Raw genomic sequence first — 22,612 nt, 5'->3', positions numbered from 1 at the left:
CCTGTCCCTGACAAGCCACTTCCACCCGGGACACAAAAGTTTCCATAATAGCTGACAATGATTCAATTGTCAATGGGGTGCTGGAGGATCCTGCAGACCCCTCGAGGGGATCCGGAGGAGATACATGAGTGGCAGGGTCCATGTTAATTCAGGACACCTTTGCCAGCAAAAACAAAAAAACTTTTTCTTTTTTTTTTTTTGTGTGTTTCCCGGGTAGAAGGACGTGGCTCCGCCCCCTGTGTACGCCTTCCGGCGTTCCCAGCTCTCCACGAGGTAGCTGGGCTCACGAAACATGGCCGCCCCCATAGAAGAGACATAAGACTCCAAAAACATGGCGGCCGGCGTGACCTGAGGACATACATGCACCTGGTCTACGGCAAAATGGCGGCAGACCGCCGAAATCGTTTTCCCAGCACATCCACCTGCATCTCTGCTAAGAGGCGATATATGGATCTACAGGAGATACACTACAAATAAGGTAGGATTATACCTCCTATGTCTGCTGTAATGTTACAGTCTGCTGGGTAGAGTGTTCGCTCTCAAACCAAGTCCACTTCCCACAAACACATGCTGTATTACAAGGGGGACTTATTAGTATCAGATATATACTGACCATATATGGAGGGGCCCATAATTCATACTGCCTCATAACGAGGAAAGAAAAAAAGGGAACGTTTACTCACCATACCGAACCGACAGGCACCCTCTCTTCACAATACCCTCTCCACCGGGGTGGGGGGTTGTGGACCGCTCCGGACGCCTTGACTCTCTGGTTCCTGGCGTCCAAGCGAGACTTTTAACTCGCAAGGTCAGTCCCTCCACTGGGACTCCGTCGCGGCCGACCCAGCGCGGAGCTCTGGTCTGCACGCGCTCGTAGGCAGAAACCGGGGTGACCACTGGATCTCAACATCCAGCCCGTCGCCCGGCCCCGCATACTTACTTGAATGTGTCGCGGCCGACCAAGCGCAATGCCATGGTCTGCGCGCGCTCGTAGGCCGGCTGGGGTGACCACAAGTGTCGCCCAGTCCGGCATTTTTGCTTGAAGATCTCACAGGAAAAACACTGGAGAAAAACTACCTAAAAAATGTCTTTTTCTAAAGAAAAAAGTCTTGCCAGGACCAAAAGATCCCAGCAAGGAACTTAGGTCCTTACTCCTGACTAGACAGAAAAAAACTGATTCCCTGTAGCAGAGAGAGGGAGGATATACCCTCAGGGACTGCCCCTAAGGTGGAGCCAGAACGTTTTGTCTTTCTGCCTAGTCCTACTCCTGCGGAGACAACATAACCCAGCTTTTGAGAATCAAGAAGACTACGTCTGTCAATGAGCGATAGAGAAATGGAATTTTTGTAAAATCTTATCGTAAAATTCCTTTCTCTGAGTCCTCTGACAGTCGCCGCCCACTCATACAGTCTTCACCAATGGGTATTGACCTCTTATCCACAGGAGCAAGCTAGGCATAAGACTTGTTAAAAACAAAGTAACTTACATAGATACACCTGTAGGGGGCTGTACCACTTGGTCCAATACCCCCCTGCTATCAGCATTCCGAACTCAGTTTGGTAGCAAGCAGTTGAGTCCATAAAACCCCAAAGAGGGGCGGGGGCGGCGACTGTCAGAGGACTCAGAGAAAGGAATTTTACGGTAAGATTTTACAAACATTCAGTTTTCTGTTACGTTCTCTGACAGTCGCCGCCCACTTATACAGTCTTCACCAATGGGATGTCCCAAAGCAGTGTAGACATGAGGGGCGGGAAACGAAACCGTCACAAAGGCAACGCAGCACCCAAATCAGAGAAAGGAACCTTACTCGAACAGAAAGGTAAATCCTCTGGGTAACAGAAAGGCTCAACTGGAGCAACAACCCTGGAAAGCAAATAAACAAGGGGGAAACAAACCCCAACAGCCAGGGACTCGCAAAACCAGGGTCCCCTTAAGGCACTGCCGCACAAAGAACTTTGCGGCCAAAGGAGGCATCAAGTTTGTAAAATTTGGAAAAGGTGTGCACGGACGACCAAGTCGCAGCCTTGCACACCTGGACCACCGAAGTCTGATGCCGGAAGGCCCAGGATGCACTCACTGCTCTGGTAGAATGCGCCTTGACAGGGAAAGGCGGAGCCCGGTCAATAAGTGAATAGGCTTCTACAATCGTCTGCCTGATCCATTTTGAAATGGTTGCTGCAGACACAGCCATACCCTTCCGAGGTCCCTCAGGAAGGACAAAAAGAGAATCCGACTTTCTGAAGGATCCCGTGGACGACAGGTACACCCTGATCGCCCTGACCACATCCAAGGAATGCAAGGCACACTCCTTAGGATTCTTAGGGTTCACACATAGCGAAGGTAAGACAATATCCTCGTTAAGGTGAAAATCAGAAACCACCTTAGGAAGGTAGGATTGGTTAGCCAACTCCGAGACTCTGCGAGCAGATGTGATCGCCACCAGAAAGGCAACCTTTTTAGTCAGCAGAGGCAGAGAAATTTCTCTGATGTTCTCAAAGGGAGGACGTTGCAAAACGGACAGGACAAAGTTTAAGTCCCAAGGAGGTAAAGGCGCTCTCCGAGGAGGGGCCAAATGACGCACACCTTGAATAAAGGTGCGTATCAATGAATTAGACGCCAAAGGGCGCTGAAAAAGAACAGCCATTGCAGACAACTTGCCCTTAATAGTGGTAAGCACAAGGTGCTGGTCCACACCAGATTGGAGGAAGGCCAACACCCTCGCCACTGAAAAAGAGCGAGGATGGACGTCCCTGGACTCACACCAGGCAAAATATGCATTCCAGGTTAATAAACCTTACCGGACGAGGCCTTCCTAGCCTTGAGCAGGGTAGGAATGACCGCCGACGAGAGACCTCGATCTCTCAGGACCTGGCTTTCAGTAGCCACGCCGTTAAAGCCAGCGACCGTAAAGCAGGATGGAAGATCGGCCCTTGAGACAGCAGATCGTCCCGTAATGGAAGTCGCCGCGGAGGTTCGACCAGTTGTAAGATGTCCGCGTACCAAGACCGGCGCGGCCAGTCTGGAGCCATCAGACTCACCAACTTTGGTTCCGACACCAACTGAATCGGGGGAGGGGGGGGGGGGGGGGCAGACATAGATCAGGCGATACTGATGCCAAGGCACCACTAGCGCATCCGAGGCGTCTGCCAGCCAGAGGGTTGCGCGTTCTTGCCACGAACCTTCCCACCTTGTTGTTTAGCCGAGATGCGAACAGATCCACAACTGGGGTTCCCCATCTCGCACACAGCAGCTGAAAAACCTCCGGGTGCAGGGACCATTCCCCCTGGTCCAGGGTCTGGCGGCTCAGATAATCGGCCTGCCAATTCTCCACACCCGGAATGTGAACTGCCGAAATCGCCGGGACATGTGTCTCAGCCCAAGTCAGTATCTCGGTCACCTCCAGGGCCGCCCGGGCACTCCTGGTGCCCCCTTGGTGGTTGACTTAGGCCACCGCAGTGGCGTTGTCCGTCTGCACCCGAACAGGGCGACCCCGAAGTCGAGCCGACCAACGGAACAAGCACAGTCTGATTGCTCGCAGTTCCAAGATGTTTATCGGCAGGGAGGACTCCTCCGACCAAGTGCCCCGGGCAGACAGAATGCCCAGCACGCCACCCCAGCCTGACAGGCTGACATCCATGGTGATCACCATCCACAACAACGGGCGGAAGCATTTCCCTGCCGTCAGAGCCGGGGACTGAAGCCACCAGAGGAGATCCACTCTGATGTGGTGGCTCAGAGATATCCTCCTTTCCAATAATTGAGGAAGTCTGTCCCATCTGGCCAGGATCTCCGCTTGAAGAGATCGCGTGTGGAACTGTGCAAACGGTATCGCCTCGAAGGCCGACACCATCAACCCCAGGGACCGCATGCAGGTCCTGAGTGATGAGGACGGGTTGTCCCTGAGGGACCTGACCTTGTGTCGCAGAGTCCGGAGCTTGTCTGCAGGCAGAAAGAATCTTGCTTGGGCAGAGTCCAGAACCATTTCCAGGTAAGGGAGACGAACAGAAGGAGACAAGGTCGACTTCTGCACATTGATGGTCCACCCAAACTCATGGTGCGTCTGAACGGTAGTTGACAGATCGCGTAATAGACTCGGGCTGGCACTCGATCTTAATAGTAGATCGTCCAGATATCCCAAGACTGAAATCCCCTGTGCCCGCAACAGGGCCAGAACAGGGGCAAGCACTTTGGTAAACACCCTTGGAGCCGAAGCGAGACCAAAAGGTAACGCCACAAATTGATAATGTTCCTCCGCTATTGCGAATCGGAGGTACCTCTGATGACCCTCGAATATGGGGATGTGTAAGTACGCATACTCAAGGTCGATGGAAGCCAGGAAATCTCCCGGGCTTAAAGAGGCCACCCCCGAGCGGAGAGATTCCATGCGGAACCTCTGAACCCGCACAAAGCAGTTCAGAGCTTTCAAGTCCAGAATTGGACGTACCTTGCCCTCCTTCCGTGGCACAGTGAACAGATCCGAGTAAAACCCCCGAAATCTGTCCCGATGAGGCACCGGGGACGACCACCCCATGGGCGAGGATATCCTGAACCGCCCGATGAAGATCGCGAAACCGATCTGGGGTCAAATGAAGATTTGAGGGAAAGAATCTGTCCGCTGGACGCGAAAGGAATTCGATCTTGTAACCTGATCAAATGATTTCCTGAACCCACCTGTCCGGAATCCGGGACAGCCATGGTTCTGGAAAACTGCGCAGACATCCCCCCACCCCTGGAACGGGTGAGGGCGTACCTTCAGGTAGAGGCGGCGGGACCCGCCGAGCCAGCGTGGCCTGGCTTTGGCTTGCCCGTCCAGGGCTTTTTCTGACCACCGTGACCCTTAAAGGGCCTGCTCTCGTCCTGCATCTTGAAGGCACGAAAGGACCCCTGATTTGGCTTAAAGGAAGGATCCCGCTTACTGCGGAAAACTTTGCCCTTGGGGTTCTGGGGCAGCAGAGTGCTCTTGCCCCCAGTAACTCCTTTAACCAATTCGTCCAGGGATTCTCCAAAGAGACGATTCCCCGCATAAGGAATGTCAGACACCGTCTTCCTGGAGGACTGGTCAGCCGACCAGTTCTTTAGCCATACCAGGCGATGGGTCAGTACTGCGACACCAGATAGTCTTGCTACTAGAGGAGCCTCATCCAAGGCCGTGTCACACAGGTACAGAACCGCCTGACGCATCTGATCTAACATCTCCACAGTAGTCGGAGGGGCGGAATCCGCCTCAAGACTGCGTTTTAGCACCCGGGCCCAATCAGCCACAGCCTGAGAGACCATAACAGAGGCGAAGACAGGTTTTAGCAAAGAACCCACCACCGTATAAGCGTGGCGAGCCAGAGATTCCACCCGCCTATCTGTAGGGTCCCAAAACACCGGAGAATCCTCCGAGGGCATAAGAGTGGCCTTGTTTAACCTGGACACTGTGATCCACCTTAGGGGACACCATCCAGTGCAAATCCGTACTGGAAACCGTTTTGGTACCACAAAAGGGCGTTTTAAAAATTGCACCATTGTTCGTTCACTGTCTCGAGAAACTCCGCTGGACAGGGAAAAATCTGTGTGCCTTCTGGGTCCTGCGAGTCCCAAAGGAAGACTGCTTACCCGGCGGGTTGGGCTCATCCTCTAAATGTAGTGTCTCCTTAATGGAAGCAATAAGTGCAGCCACAGCAGCGCGTTCTTTGGCCAATTCAGGGGAAAAATCCTCCCCATCATCCTCTTCCACCTCCCCATCAGAAGGAAAGGACTGAGACCCCTCAGGGGGGGCACTGTCCAAGGCAACCATATCAGATTCAGAATCAGAGGAAGGTGAAGGCCTAATTCTCTTTCTAGAAGCCCGTTCTGACATCAACAAGTCCACTTTGGACGCTAAAGTAACTAGTGCAGCAGCCAGAGAAGGAGAAGAATCAGGAGGACCTGATTCATTAACCCAGGCAGGGGGAAATTTGCTGTCCTGGGACTCCATGATCAGTATATGGAAGCTGGCCCTTTAAGACGCGATGCACTGCAAGTTAAAATATCCCACTGAGAGAGGAAAGACACAGAAAGCAGAGAAATATCCCCCAAACAGCACAAAAAGACCCCCAGGAGTGTTACCACGCTGCTCCACGATCTATCTTCATGCAGAAAGAGGAAGTGATGTCACACCGCTAGAGGACTAACAAGATTTGGCCTAAGGAAAATGGTTGTCTATGGAGAAGAATGGGAGGCTCCGGGAAAATGGCGGCCGAACATGTGCAACAGAAAGCACCTGCCACACACAAGATGGCGCCCGAAGGCGCCAAAAAACACTACAGAGGAGCTGCAGAGTGCCCACAGTGAAGCCAGGCAGCTGCCCACCCTTAAAATGGCGGTCTCGCGGTTTTTGCAGCGGTCCGCTGCATCATGACTGTACCCCCAAACACCAAAACAGTGCAGACAGGGATAGGGACCCCCACACAGCACAACATGCTGAGAAGCCCCCGCAGGGACCGGGAGGGATGCGAGCCCCAGACACAGACATGAGGGGAGACAGACACACAGAATGTAATCCCCAGCCAGAGGCCCCACACAAAGTAATACTCACCGCTTCACAGGGCGTGAGAGCCTCCAGAACACGGGAACCCCCCACCCCAGATGGTGGGGGAGCCGGCAGCCAAGAAGAGGACGCGCCTCACGGTCCGAACCGCATGTTGAGGCATCCCAGCGAGGTAGCCACCTTGCAGGCTTGTGACCCTGAGGACAGGGGCAGGTCGTTTGCGAGGCCAGGGCGCACACATAGCCTGCTAAACGCTCGATGGCGGGCTGGGAGTCCCTAAGATCCTCTGTCCTGACAAGTCAGGACGACCAGTGCGATTCCCAGCTCTGCAAATGCTGTAGTCTTCCGGAGAACCGACTAACTAAGCGCACAGCAAATAAAAAGCTAGTAGTGCAAAGAAAAACACATTGCAGAAAATAAAAGTAATAAAATAGAAGAAAAGCTGAGACCGTAGCCCTTGCATGGGGATAGCCTATCTTACTCCTTAACTAGGCAGAAGACAAACTGAGTTGGGAAGGCTGATAGCAGGGGGGTATTGGACCAGTGGGACAGCCCCCTACAGGTGTGTCTATGTAAATTACTTTGTTTTTAACAAGTCTTATGCCTAGCTTGCTCCTGTGGATAAGAGGTCAATACCCATTGGTGAAGACTGTATGAGTGGGCGACAACTGTCAGAGGACGTAAGAGAAATAGATGTACTCATATGAACACAGATAATTGGCATTATGAATGCACCTGCTAGGCATAATAAAATACTATTGCACACTTACAACACACTCCTTAGACTCTTGAATTGTAAGCTCTAACAAACCCTTTCCAGGCACAAGAAATGGCTGGTGCACCAAGCTGCTGTGAGCTCTGGTTTTACCATCAGAACTAATAAGGTGTTTGTAGATGTTTATTTTTTATTTTTTTAACAACATATTATACTTACCTGTTGTGTAAAATGGTTTTGCACCGGCACTCCTAGCCCCTTCCCCTGCTGAATGTCCATATAGCAAGCTACTTGCTATAGGGGCACTTGTGCGTGCATGCTCGCTTCCGAGCTGCTTGTGTGTATCTATGAAGCACGCACAGAGCGTGGCTAGGCCCCGCCCTTCTCCCTCCTCACTAGCTGTGATTGACAGCAGCTGGAGCCAATAACACAGCCAATGAGGCAGAGACCCGGGGGAGCTTTTGCTTCCGTGCACATTGCTGGATCGGGAGTGTATTAGGGAGGGGGGAGGGGTGCTGAGGGGGGATCTGCACACTGAAGGTTTTTTTACCTTCATGCATAGAATGCATGAAGGCAAAAAACCTTCAGCCTTTACAATCACTTTAAGGAATACCAAGAATCATTTATGAGGGCAAGTGACATTTTACATCATCAGATTCGACTTCCTCTTCAACTGACCCAATATTTCTAAATTATTCACAGTTTATTTCTTAAATCCCTGGGAAAAGTAAACATTACTCTTCCGTGTATAGGAGTCCAGCAAAAGCACAACGATACGTGATAATGGCAGTTACAGTGCTTAGACTTATTCAGGAATCTGGTAAAATCTGCCTCAAACCATGTCAGGCTGTGGCAGGAGACTGTACCTGACCTCTGACAGCAACCAAGTTGGGGGAAACACGGGTAAAGATTATTGAAGGCAGTTTTGAGCAACAGGTCAAGGTTGCTGAACGTGCAGCTGCCCTTTTTAATTTTACTACATCAAAAGAGTATTCAGCAATGTCATACCTGTTTTTTCTTTAATTTCAAGATTTGTTGTTCAACTTTTGCAATCTCGCGGTCCACCCGATCCATACTCTGTATTAATTCTTCCTTCGAGAGTTTGGAGGGGGATGCATCCGGGTCCTCGCCTGCCTGCCCCGATAGGGGAGGTGAAGGGGGCTCATGCTTGCTAGACAAGCCCTGTTCCTTAAAAATACAAAATATTTATGATTACTAAAAAAAGCTTACAATAAAAAGGAAAAATTTGCATTTTAATTAAACGCAAAAGGCAAGCCTGGCATCAACATCCACTACAAGATTTATTTTATAGAGTGGAGGTCTTACGTTAAAAAGTGGAACCTTATTTTAGGGCCCTAGAAATCAAATGACAAGATGCACCCATCATTTGAAACCATCCCTTCATGCTAAACTGTGTTTACTAGCGCTGTGACAGTAAATAATTCAGAATGAAAACGAACTCCGGTAATACATCATAAATAATAGAGACAAAGCGCTAATGTTGTTTACAGTTAAAGAATAAACTCCTTTGGTTGAATTTTACTTATAGGTAAGCCTATAATAAGGCTTACCTATAGGTACATTAAATATGTTCTAAACGTGCACAGTTTAGGAGATATTTACTTTATAAGAAACCGGTAATATCACTGGCATATACACTGAAGGAACGGCAAACCCATGCCATTCCTTCAGAGCCCTATGCTGTAAATAGTGACTTCCGCGGGCGTGCGGAAGTGACGTCATTGCAGATGGGTCATTCATACTGCTGAAGCACGCAAAGACGGAAGGAAGACGGGAAGAGGATGGAAGCGCTTACAGTGGGGACAGCACTCTGCTGAAGGTCTTTGGTTTCAGGCAAGTCTGTCATGATATGGAAGAAAAAATTACAACAAATTGCCGGGGCCCAATGTTTTTTTTCTTAACTGCGGTTTACTGCCGCTTTAAGTTGGCAATACGCTAGGAACCAACTGAAATTTGCTCTGTGATTGCCTTTCTCGCCATCCACCCACCCTCAAACTATAAAAATAGATACAAAAATTGTCAACTGAACAGCGCCAGCATCCAGTCAGGTATAGCTGCTGTTTGGGCTGTCAGACTACAATAGCCACAGCAGGAGATTTCTCCATCCATGCTAAACAGTGTGTTGGAGGAATATTAGATTTTTATTTCCCGTTCGGTTTGCAGGCTGATCAAAAAAAAACGAAAAAAAAAAAAAAACGTTTATACAAATTTCAAAAACCCGTTAAGCAAGGATTGAAAAATAATCTATGGACATTCCACAAGTAAAATATTTAAAATGTGTGCCACAAAAAAAGGGAAAAAAAAAAGTGGCACTTGAGAGCCCTATTTGATATTCATTCACGTTCCAGGAATGTAGCTTAGTAATGTCTTCCACAACGGTCTTCGTACCTTCTTGACATCCGCTTGCTGTCGCAGCCCCTCTGGGATGGTTGGTACAAGAGGCACGACAGAAGCCGCAGAAACCCGGTAGTGTGAATCTACCTGTTCTAGCCGAGGTCTTTTGGATTCCAGGGCTTCATGCTCACTCTGTGCCACAGAATGGTACTGCTGCTCATACCCTGTTCTCCTGTCCTGAGGCCTGCAAAATCAGCACAGAAAAAGACAAAAGCGGTACAATAAAGATTTTCATTCTAACAAAAGGGAACATTCAGACAAAGCTGAACGCAATCAAACAGTTAAAACAAGTTCACATTAAACTTTAAAATGCATGTCCAGGCAAAATAGCTTAGGTTCAACCCTACCAGTTTTCAACAAGCATATCATTTCCAGGAGAAGGTTGAAACTGCTGCAAATACAAACATCCTAGTCACCCTTTGCTCACAGCATCGCCATGTCAACATATACGACCTAGACAGGTGCAGGCTTTGCAATAAATACTTTTAGACTGGAGGAGGAAAGAACGGCAAAGATGCCCTAGAGTACATGCCCTCAGCCACTGCTGCATAAGAGAGGAATAAAGGCAGCATGGTCTAGAGCAGGGGTCTCCAAACTTTCTAAACAAAAGGGCCCGTTTACTGTCCACCAGACTTTAGGGGGGCTGGACTGTGGCCATCGGGAGTACAAAATGTCTCAGCATCAGTGGTACTAAACAATCCCCCATCAATGGTAGGAATCGTGCCCCATCATTGGTAGGAATTGTGTCCCATCATTGGTGTCATTTTGCCCCATTATTGATGTGCTTGGGAGGAACTAAGCTCCATCGTTTATGCCATTGGTAGGAATTGTACCCTTCATTGTGGTTTGTGAATAAAATAGCATCCCAAAGGCCAGATAAAAGCAAGTAGATTGGTGCAGTTTAAAGACCACTAGTCTAGAAAAAAAAAAAAAAAAAGTTTTTTTGTTATTACTTTAGGACCTTTCAGCAGTTTTGCTTAGATGTCAGTATAGTATTCAACAATGATGTAAACAGACAAGTTTGAATATGAGCATTTACATATACTTAAACAGCTGAATTTCCCCTTCTAGAAACCCACCTGATTCTTCCATTTAAAAAGTAGCTCATGACTCACATTCTCTTGAACCCTGCCTGTACCCACCTGTATCCTCTATTAGCCTGGGCCATATCAAATTAGAGATGCAGGAGACAGCTGTAGTGAATTAATCCAGAAGTGAAACATCTGGGTTCTGTGCGCCTGCGTGTCAGTACCCTGACCAGTGGAGCTGCAGGTTGAAGCTCTGTCCATGCTGTGCACTGGCTGGATACAATGGAAGCACACTAGAATCCCTCATGTCCCAAATAATAAGTACCTAGGAGATTGCATAAGCACCATAACTTTGCCCATTAAGGGTAATGTGACACATTCTGTCACCTGTCATGAGTGAAGCACAGGAGTTGTATTTATTTATTTCTGGCTACAGTACCAAAACACATTTGGGTATGTGCAATGGCGTGCATTACCGGTGTAACGTTAGAAAACCATACCTCGTTAGAATTCCATACCCTCGTCACTTCCTGTCAGAAACAGCTGAGCAGCGTAGCAGTGCGCATGCTCAGAGCCCCGGATACATCATTGAACAGCAGAGAAGTTGAAAAGTGCGCATGCTCGGAGGGTATGAAATGATCACAGTAGTGTGTGTAATGTTATACTTGTGGCGGTTACATTAAAACAGTTCGGCTGCAACATGGGTCATCTCCGCTCCTATCCCTGTCACTTCCCAGATGTCGGCTACTAAATATAAAAGCGGCGGCGGGTGTATGAAATGTAAATGACGGAGAGGTTGGCTCCGTGATCCGCTTTTATATTTATTAGCTGAGATCAGGGAAGTGAGAGGGGTAGGAGCGGAGATGACCCATGTTGCAGAGGAGCTGTTTTAATGTAACGGCGGCAAGTGTAACGTTACACACACTACTGTGATAAATCCATACCCTCCGTAGGTGCACTGGAAGTGACAAGGGTATGGTTTTCTCACGGAACACCGGCAGGCAACTGCTTCTACTAAAAAGCATGCCTGCAGTGTCTCCTTCACAGCCACCAGATACTTTCCTGAGCGCCTGCCTTCCAGCGCTGTGAAGATGAACAGCAGCCGTTACAAATGAGAAAGTTGTGCCGTATGCCAACCCCCTCTTCTGTACTCTATTTGTATTGCTCGTATTACTACACTGCCACAATGCACTGCATTATGTGAATGAGCAAAGGAGATCATTCAACTATTCCACCTCGAATCACAGAACGCAATGCATTGCGGAACAATAAGGGTCTAATCACAGAGGCGATTACACACTGCAACTCTGGATTCCTTCAGCCAGAAAAGAGAGATGTGTGCAAATAGCTGCAGCCACTGAGTCCAAACAATCCAATGACAGGCTGTCTGCAGCCACCCCTAATCATGACTGTTCGTAAGCCTAGTGGTTACCTATGGTGATCATGTCTGTTGATTCCAGCTTCAGGAAATTGTAGCATGTGTAATTGTCAGTGGGAAAGGACCCTTACAGTACGAGTTCTGTGACTGTTCTGGTTCACTTGTTCATCAGACTTGAAGCAAATTAAGCTGGCCATACACACTCAACGAGCACCTTGTGGATTTTTGCCAGTGAGGAAGCCCACCATAGCGATGAGCCAATAGGAATGTGTACAAGATAGGGGCTTCCATATTGGTAGACTTGTGGACAAGAATTTGCAGGCATCTCCATTTTTTCGGTAGCTCCTTCCCTCCATTCACTGAGCAGGAGGATCAGCCTGGTTGCACAGTGGTTTTCCATCAATTGCTCTTCACCAAAATGTTTTGCCTAAGGGGTGAGGTGTTGTTTAATGGGGTTTTGTAGATGACTGAGAATCAGGATGCCTATGGCTACATATGATGAGAACAATCCAGCTGATGGCATGGCCAAGATTTAGAGTCCATCCTCACCAGCTTCTGCAGCATGATGAAGGGTGGTCACTTTAGTGCTAATGCACTAATCGTGGCACATCACACTGTTCCTTTTCATCTTTTTTAAATTAACTTTATTAAACAGTCTCAAAGTGACATTTCGTGAAGTTCTGTTGCCAGCAGAACCGTGCAAGGCAGAGGCTTGCCTTGCACTGCATTGTGCTGAAATAAGTATTGCCTGCCGTCCCTTATTTCAGTGCACACCCTCACAACGTGGTGCTGTGAACCAGGCACAAAGGAGACAAGGCATTTTGTTTTATCTTGTGGTGGGACTGAGCTATAATAGCCACCAAGCGCATTCCATGGCACCTAGTTAGAATCACCAGTTAAAAGATTTGAAACAATTTTTAAAATCCCAGTACAAAAAACAGCGTAAAAAAGACAGTAAGTACACTGAATTTTCTGCCCCACTATCCCAAAATGATGGTGTTATCATAGCATGTTATAAATGAATATTCTGTATATATTAACCTAGCTGAAAAGTGTAATCAAGGCCTAAAAGTGAACATAACTACTCACAGAGGTGCATTTCTTAAACACTCATGATAAGCTCTAAGTCTTAATTTATCAAGTGAGATAATTTCAAAACTAATATTTGTGCATGGTGTGGTCAAGAAGCGAGCTGCATTACTAGAAGCTGTTTTACATACTTTGAAACACTTGAAAAAGCACATTTTTGTATAGCTCTGGGCTAAGCGGCTGGCGGCTTATTTTACAAGGAAACCAGATTTGTCTAGCAAGCAATCTGTTGAACCCAACAAACATTCCAATGTGGTTTAACAGAGTGCTCGTACAGCAGAAGAATTTCAGTTGCATTTAAGCAACGTGATTGAAGATAAACAGTGTTCACCTTAGCAGGTAGCGATCACACGCAGAGGCTTATTAAGAGTGAGGGTACAGCTGAAACCACATAGACTCTGCAAGTCAGATTTTGCTGTAGCTACTAAACAGAGCGACAATTGTCCAGATAGGAGAGCTGCAAAAATTAGCTTCCCCTGCAACTCTCCATTACTTAGTCAGCAAAGTATGAGCAAAGTTTAAGCTTCCACCAAATACATATTCTATGGTGGCAACAGTCTTTCCAGCTGATATGATGGAAAATAGATAAATTTATTGCTATGAATCATTGTAATCCTTGAATACCCAAGTGTTTCCATCAAGGGAAAAAACATACCTGTCAGACCCCGGGTGAAACTCCGACAACAAAGATGGCCGTCTTCTGAGCTGCTGTTGCTGCAATAGCTGGGAAGCCTCCAAATGAGCATTGCGGTACTCTTGTAAGGGAAACTCCTGTACAGGGGGAGACAAAATAAAATGTAAGAAAAAAAAAAAAAACGATGGCAACAACCAGGTACACACACTGAGAAGGGGTGAAAGCACAGGGCATGTTAAACTGTCTTCTACTTCCATTGGGCATGAAGAATAATTCAATAGGTTTCCTCTGAAACCAAGAGCCAGAAAAGAAGGGTCAAAGTAGATGACATAGGCTTTCTATATTCACCACTGCATAACTGAGCTCACAGTGACCAATTATTTAACAATACATACTCAGCACTTACTGAACTCCCCATTAAAAATGCCATTCGCCGGGCTCTTATGCTGATAAAGATGTCAATGTTGACTTCACCTTATTCTAATACAAATTTGGAGTAAATTCACAAAGTCTCTGCAGTTAAGCAATAGACCAAAACTTCATTTTGGATTCTTAGCCAAAGCTAGACATAGGCAGTTTAAGTTTCTGCAGGAATCCGTTGAATTTTAAATCCCGGTTGGCCCTGCAAGCACTACCTGGTTCGAAAAAAGTTGATTTAAAATCAGATGTTTTCACTGTTTGGCAGCCCCACTGTATTAAAGCAGCTACATGTTCCACCGCTATCCGAGTACAATAGTCGGCAGTGGAGATGCCAACCAAGCTGTGCAAGGCAACCTATAGTAATGATAACATAAAAGTTTGCACAGTATAAATGACTGCAGTATTTACCGCTCGTGTACAACAGCCTTGTCACTTCACCTCTCTCCGTTGTTCACATGAAATGAAAACTCCTTAGCCGAGAAGACTGACTCATGTAAACGGAAGGGTCCAATGGGCAAGCACCAAAAAATAGTAAATGCAAGTTACTTTTTTTTGTGCAAAAATGAAAACTGGATTTTTGTCTGTAAAATCCTTTTCTCTGAGATTCACTGACAGACACAGCTCGGTCTTCTTAGACCCTTGGGCTTATGCTGCTCTCTTTTTAGGGGTAAGACAAGGTGGAAAGAATTTTGGCTACGCCCCTGAGGCAGTCCCAGGGGGTATATCATCACTTCTTGCTATAGGACTTTAGTTTGTAACAAGCAGTGTCAGAAGAATACATTAACTCAACCCAACAGAGGGGCGGGTGCTTTGTCCGTCAGTGAACCTCAGAGAAAAGGATTTTACGGTAAGACAAAAAATACACTGACACCTGTGTGAACCAAGGACTTCGCCGTCAACAGCCTTTGGAAAAATATAGCCAAAGCTGAAATCTGGCCCTTGATGGTGCCCAGAGCCAAACATTGATCTACACCTAGTTGTAGAAACTCCAAGGCGAGACACAGAAAAGGAACGGCCCATAAGGCCCTAATGATTTCCTCCATAGAGGCACAGAACAAACGGTCACCTACAAAAGGTAGGTCAGTCAGACACAATAACTCCACCGAAGCCTTTTCATGCGCGGCTGCAGGAGGAAGAAGGTGCATTCTCACTATTAACCACTTTACCTCCGCCCACAGTAATATTACTGCGGCAGAGTGGCTCGTTATCGTCTGACGACGTAGTACTACGTCGTCAGACACTCCCCCTTCTGGGCGGCGCTTGCGCGCCGCCGGAGGCTCGCTCCCGCTGTTTTCATTCACAGCGGGAGTCGGGCCAGGGGAGGAGCAGCGGCGATCGCCGCTGCTCTGCCCCGATCGCCGGGGATCTAGTGTGGAGATCGGCCCGCCTGTGTAAACACAAGCGGACGGATCTCCATAGTGACAGGGAGTGACAGATCGGACTGTTCAGCATAGCTGGACATCCGATCTGTCCATGACTCACTCAGTCACCTCCCCCCCACACACGTCAGTAAGCACCAGGCATACATTAACCCCTCCCTCTCCAATAAAATTAACCCCTTCCCTGCCAGTGTCATTTTTACAGTAACAGTGCATATATATAGCACGGATTACTGCAGTAATGTCACTGGTACCCCCAAAAGTGTCAAAAATGTCAGTCAAGGGTCTGATCTGTCCGCCGCAATGTCGCAGTCCCGCAAAAAAAAAAAAAATCGTAGATCACCGCCATTACGCGTTAAAAAAAAAAACACCAAAAATGACAGAAATCTTTCCCTTCGTTAGTAAACGCAATAACTTTTGCGCAAACCAATCAAAATACGCTTATTGCGATTTTTTTTACCAAACATAGGTAGCAGAAAACAAATTGGCCAAAAATTTTTAAAAAAATTGGTTTTTACATCTTTTTTGGGGGGAATTTCATATAAAAAAAAATGTTAAAAATATTGTTATTTTTTCAAAATAAACGCTTTTTTTTTTTGTTTATAGCGCAAAAAGTAAAAATCGCACAGGTGATCAAATACCACCAAAAGAAAGCTCTGTTTGTGGGAAAAAAAGGACGTAAATTTCGTTTGGGTACGGCAATCCGAGTACAATAGTCGGCAGTGGAGATGCCAACCAAGCTGTGCAAGGCAACCTATAGTAATGATAACATAAAAGTTTGCACAGTATAAATGACTGCAGTATTTACCGCTCGTGTACAACAGCCTTGTCACTTCACCTCTCTCCGTTGTTCACATGAAATGAAAACTCCTTAGCCGAGAAGACTGACTCATGTAAACGGAAGGGTCCAATGGGCAAGCACCAAAAAATAGTAAATGCAAGTTACTTTTTTTTGTGCAAAAATGAAAACTGGATTTTTGTCTGTAAAATCCTTTTCTCTGAGATTCACTGACAGACACAGCTCGGTCTTCTTAGACCCTTGGGCTTATGCTGCTCTCTTTTTAGGAGTAAGACAAGGTGGAAAGAATTTTGGCTACGCCCCTGAGGCAGTCCCAGGGGGTATATCATCACTTCTTGCTATAGGACTTTAGTTTGTAACAAGCAGTGTCAGAAGAATACATTAACTCAACCCAACAGAGGGGCGGGTGCTTTGTCCGTCAGTGAACCTCAGAGAAAAGGATTTTACGGTAAGACAAAAAATACACTGACACTTGTGTGAACCAAGGACTTCGCCGTCAACAGCCTTTGGAAAAATATAGCCAAAGCTGAAATCTGGCCCTTGATGGTGCCCAGAGCCAAACATTGATCTACACCTAGTCGAAAAAAGCCTGCCACTCTACGATCAAAGAGGAAGCGCTGACACTGTCACCAGAGTCACCCGCTGCATGTCACAGCACTGGACTTCAAGAAAATGGCCACCACATAGACTAAAATGGGAAACCCAAAACATGGCACGCCACACCCCTCACATATTTGTAAAAAATTTTGAAAATTATTTATCATTTCCCTTCCACTTCACAAATATGTGCCACTTTGTGTTGGTCTATCACATGAAACCCCAATAAAAACATTTACGTTTCTGGTTGTAACACAACAAAATGTGGAAAATTTCAAGGCATAGAAATCCTTTAAAGGCACTGTATATATTCATTACTGAATTATATGTTGTATGGCAATGAAATTGCCACTGCTATTAAAGCAAAACTTCAGAAAAAGAGATAACTACATAACTGAGTAAAGCATGGAGCGTGTGGATCAGTACTTTTATATGCCTTGCTCAGTTTTGGCCATCAATAGACATTGGTACTCTCCCCTAAATAGGTAAAGTCATAATGTCCCTTGTAAATTAAAGTATAAAAAAAAAAAGGCAAAATACTTCTTTTTTTAGTTTTGGATAGAGAGGAGATGGTTTAGAACAACAGTCAGGTTTTATTGCTGTCTGTGCCCCCGTTATAAAGAGATTTGGACCCCGTTCACACTGGGGCGACGCTACTTGCCGGGGCGACCTCACAGGTCGCGGTGCGCAGCTCGCACCACGACTTTGGAGGGGCCGGCACAGACTTCATATAATTGAAGTCAATGCAGGTCGCTCCGGGTCGCCCCAAAGAAGCTCCGGACCCTTTTTCTAAGTCGGAGCGACTTGTGTCGCTCCTATTAGAACGAGTCAGCAGCTACTCTATGGGAGGCGACCTGTCAGGAGACCAGGTCGCCTGACAGGTCGCCCCAGTGTGAACGGAGTCTTACCCTCTCTATTTGTCCCGTTTACCATTATTAAAAGTGAAAGTGAAAGAAAAATCTCAAATTTTGGGTTGTTCCAAGAAAAATAAGAGGTGAACTTCCAATAGGGTCCTTAGTTCTGGTGACCTGGGGATCCCCAAGGAATTCCCTTAATTTGTAGGGATTTCCTCTTACTTCCCGGTTTGGCTATAGGACAGGAAGTGAAGGCCAATCTTTGCAATGGGACACAGATAGTTATAACCCTCCCTTGCTCTACCCAAAATAGGCAATTTTTTTTTTTTTTTTTTTTTTTTATAGTCCTACTTTAATAGCAAATCCCTTATTTTCCCCATTAAAGTTGGTCATGGCCATGCCTTTCTCCTAAACCAGGTATCCTCAAACTACTGCCTTCCAGATGTTGCGGAACTACACGTCCCATGAGGCATTCTAAAACGCTGACATTCACAGACATGACTAGGCATGATGGGAATTGTAGTTCATAAACACTTGGAGGGCTATAGTTTGAAGACCCGTGTCCTAAACCTTCCTATTTGTCAGGGAGGCCATCCATCACATTAACAGGAAAATAGAAAACCTTAAAAAGGGAGGAAGTGCATTGCCAAAGTACATATTTGAATATAATTTCAGTTGCATACAGTTCTTGACCCATCCATTGGTTTGGCATGACTTTTTCACCAGGATAACCTTTGCTTTTTAAAAATTCTCATCTGCCTAGGCTTTTCTCAAATAAGTTCATAAAAAAACACACAGATAAATAGCTTTTCTAATTGCACCTGAATTTTGTGTACTGCCTGCACTTCTCTTTAAGGCTCTGTTCACACCTGAGCAGTGGTACTTTCAGTCATTTTTATTTGAGAGTTTTTGACCAACTTGGAAGTGTATTACAAGCATATTACAAGTGTTTTAGGGCGTCAGGCGTTTTTGCTTAGCCAATAAAAAGTACTGGGGGGAGAAGTGGTGGAGATTAGGGGTGGAGAGCTGCTATCTGAGCAGAAAACGAGGCAAAATGCTCAAGTCTTACATTTTCATTGAAGTGGAGCAAACACTTGTATTCTGAAAAAAAAAAAAAATTTGTACTTTTCTGAGCGACATGCTTTTTGCTTCAGGTGACAAAAAGCTCAGATGTGAAAAAAAGGGGCCATTGAAATGAATAGGGTTTAGCTTGCTGAGCATTTTAGAGCTACAAGCTTCAAGCAGAAAATCGCTCAGGTGTGAACGGGCCTTAAAGCAGTAGTATACCGCTTTTTGTGACTTTTAACTACAGGTAAGCCTATAATAAGGCTTACCTGTAAGTACAATTAATATCTCAATTAATATATCCTAAACCTGCACGGTTTAGGAGATACTTGCACCTTCAGAGTTTCCTTGCCGGGAAGTGCCGGAAGATGACTCCCGCGAGCATGCGCGGGAGTGACATCATCGCGGCTCCAGCCACTCACAGCGCCAGAGACGCCGAGGGATCATGTCAGCTCCCACAGCGGTGTCCGGGGGTCCGTGTCGGGGCTTCGTTCTAAGGTAAGTTTTTCATAATGAGCTAGTATGCGATGCATACTAGCTCATTATGCCTTTGTCTTGCAGGGGTTTTTTTTTTTTTTTTCAGTATACTACCGCTTTAAATATCACATAGCAAAAAAAAAAAAAAAAAAAAAATCATACTGCTTTAAAAGTGCTAGTAAAGTCAGTTATTACAAACATTGCTGACAGGCAGGGTTTTTTTTATAAACAGACGAGACCCTAGAAGTCATAAACTTACCCCCTGCCTGTCAGCGAGTAACGTGATCTGAGCCGCACATGAGCAGCTTAGACTACATTTTAGTTCGCTCTGTGTGCCACTGCAATGTGACTCCTGTATGCATGCTTGGGAGTGACATCGCCCCGGCACGACCAATCAATTGGCTGAAGATCACAAACCCAGAAGAAAGACTGGGCGAAGATGGAAGTGGCCAGGGACAATAGAGAGCGGTGAGAGCGCAGCGCTAGAGGGCTGCGTTTGTAGGAAAGTCTGTCATATCGTATTCGTATGCAGTGCATACTAGTACATCATGGCTTATAGCTGCCAGGGGATCAATTTTTTTTTCTTTTTTAACAAAATATAGACTTTACTACGGCTTTAAAGCAGTAATCCAAGGAAACTGATAAACACAAATCAAAAATACATATGATACACATAAATTACCTTATCTGCCAAAGGTTGTTTTTTTTTTTTTTGGAAGAAACCAAAGGATTTTTTAAAATTTAGTTTTAACTAGTCTCTGCCAGACAGCATAACCAGGTTGGTGACTTACCTTTCCCTACTGCAGTAAAGCAAGACTGCTAGGACACCAACCTGTGATTGGACAATGAAGGAGAAGCCAGCACAATGATTAAGTGATTTCTCTACTCAATCCCCCTGTGAACATGTTCAAAGAGCCGATTATTGGTGTTAAAAGCATCAAAGCTCTGACCCTCCACCTCCCAGTGTGACTGCCGTGTAGAGGATTATTAGAAGCAAACATCAGTATGGATTCAAACAATATGACAGCAGTAAAAATATATTATTTTAAAGAATTCTATAACTGGTGGCGTGTTTAATATCTTTGAGCGTCCCCCCCCCCCCTAAAAAATACACTTAATCTTATAAAAATGAAAAAAAAAAAAAAAAAACTACTCTGCTGGCAGGTTACAAAAAAAATAAAAATAAAATAATAATCCTAAAGTTAACCTTATCTGCATTTGCTCAAAGTTCTACAGCTGCGTTGTCCCATGACAATAAAGAGTTCTTTAAATAAATCACTGTTACGTAACACGGTTGGAAACGCGTCCAGCAAGCTCACTCGTAGCAGGATCTGGTGAGCACTAAAGCGGAATGAATGGCCTCAGCAGGCAGAATGTGTCTTTCCAATGCAACACCCCCTATTGCTTAATTAAATAAGCAAGAAGGAAAGGCATCCATTATGCTAATAAATCATTCAAATAATCAATCTTAATCATTCATATAAATCCGTATGTTATGGCCTGTAAAGCCGTGCTATAACCAGGGTCAAGGACAGTGAACATGAAAATCAAAAAGTTTCCGTATGTCACATAAAGTTATTTCAAGGAATGTGACAACCTGAAAAAGCTATTTAAGAGTGGTACACAGGCCAAATATCGGCCGGTGTTCCGTGAAAAAACCATACCCGTAAAAAATCCATACCCTCGTCACTTCCGGTGCACCTACGTCATTGAACAGCTGAGGAGCTGACTAGTGCGCATGCTCAGAGGGTATGGATTTTTAACGGTAGTGTGTGTAAAGTTACACCGACTCAGCTGTTGTGGCGGTTACTTTAAAACAGCTCGGCAGCAATATGAATCATCTCCGCTCCTATCCCTGTCACTTCTCTGATCTCGGCTAGTAAATATAAAAGCGGCGGCGGGTGTATGAAAAGATAAATCACGGAGCCGAGATCTCCGTCATTTAGATTTCATACACACGCCGCCGCTTTTATATTTACTAGCCGAGATCAGAGAAGTGACAGGGATAGGAGCGGAGATGATTCATATTGCTGCCGAGCTGTTTTAAAGTAACCGCCACAACAGCTGAGTCGGTGTAACTTTACACACACTACCGTTAAAAATCCATACCCTCCGAGCATGCGCACTAGACAGCTCCTCAGCTGTTCAATGACGTATCCGGAGCTGTGAGCATGCGCACTGCTACGCTGCTCAGCTGTTACTGACAGGAAGTGACGTGGGTATGGATTTCTCACGGGGTATGGTTTTCTAACGTTACACCGGTTCAACAAAAACAAGCCAACATCCAGCTAAAGTGTATGCCAGCCTGTCTGACAGAAGCCGGACAAACGGCTTGAAAACACGCATCGGATCAGAGCACACAGCCAATGGCTGTGATTCCTAACCAGTGTGTTCTGGTTGGTAGGGGGGGGGGGGGGGGTTTATACTTACGGCTGGTGCCAAAAAAAAAAAAAGAGGCATGGTGAAGCACAGGATAAGAATAATGTGGAAGGAGGTGTGCTTGGAGGATGTTATAGAACCAGAAAGATGAACAGCAGGTATAAGCAGACCTTCTCAGGGGATGCTTTTCATTTCAAGTCTTAGCTTTTATTATTCACACTTCCACTACTCACGGGAGATATCACAAGATATGTTGTCACCAGTCTGCGTGCCAGCAGTTGGTGGCCATTAGAAAAAAATAAATAAATACAAATATTGCTGAAAACCAGGTATGGATATTTTTTTGGGCATAGTTACATTGGTCTAGCTTGGACCAAATGTAATTATGCATAATTCATACTTGGCTGATCCACATGGAACTGGAGAATCGCTGTAGTAGCACTACTACAGTGATCCACGCAGTCTTTAGAAACCCAATGGAAAGGGAATACCCTGTTGCACAGTGAACACAGGGGGCTTCTCACTTGGCACCTGTGCCATTTAGAGAACACTTTGTATTTTTCCCCTAATGGATGCAAAGTGTTCTTTAATTGGATGAGGCAGAGAGATGGGGCGATGACGCCACAATCTCCACTTTGTCCATTCACATAATGGCATGTATTGAATGCAGTGCATCCTCTGATGAAGGGGATCCTGAAAACCGTAAGGATCACTGTACTAGTGGCGGCTACTAAACAAGCTCCCCATTTCCACAGGGACTGGCCAGTTATCAAACATGTATACTTACAGATGGACCAAAGAAATGAGGCTTTTAATTTATGCTAAATTATCCATACCTGGAATAACCGCTTTTTTCATGTTCCCAGTGC

General features: G+C 46.0%; 1 protein-coding gene across 1 annotated transcript in view; it reads right to left on the bottom strand.

The window, feature by feature from the left end:
- The window catches only part of NCOR1 (nuclear receptor corepressor 1), a 310,428-nt gene that overhangs the window by 229,874 nt on the left and 57,942 nt on the right, over window positions 1-22,612 (bottom strand). Inside the window, exons 3-5 of the mRNA XM_082245149.1 lie at window positions 13,795-13,910; window positions 9,639-9,828; window positions 8,238-8,417 (exon numbers count right to left, since the gene is read on the bottom strand). Of these exons, the coding sequence (XP_082101275.1) occupies window positions 8,238-8,417; window positions 9,639-9,828; window positions 13,795-13,910 (486 nt within the window). The remainder of the gene's footprint in view (window positions 1-8,237; window positions 8,418-9,638; window positions 9,829-13,794; window positions 13,911-22,612) is intronic.

The sequence above is a fragment of the Pelophylax lessonae genome, assembly GCF_965119305.1.
Source record: "Pelophylax lessonae genome assembly, chromosome: 2".
In the NCBI taxonomy this organism is placed as follows: domain Eukaryota; kingdom Metazoa; phylum Chordata; class Amphibia; order Anura; family Ranidae; genus Pelophylax; species Pelophylax lessonae.
The sequence above is the reverse complement of the archived record's forward strand: the minus strand, read 5'-3'. Positions and strand labels throughout refer to the sequence as shown.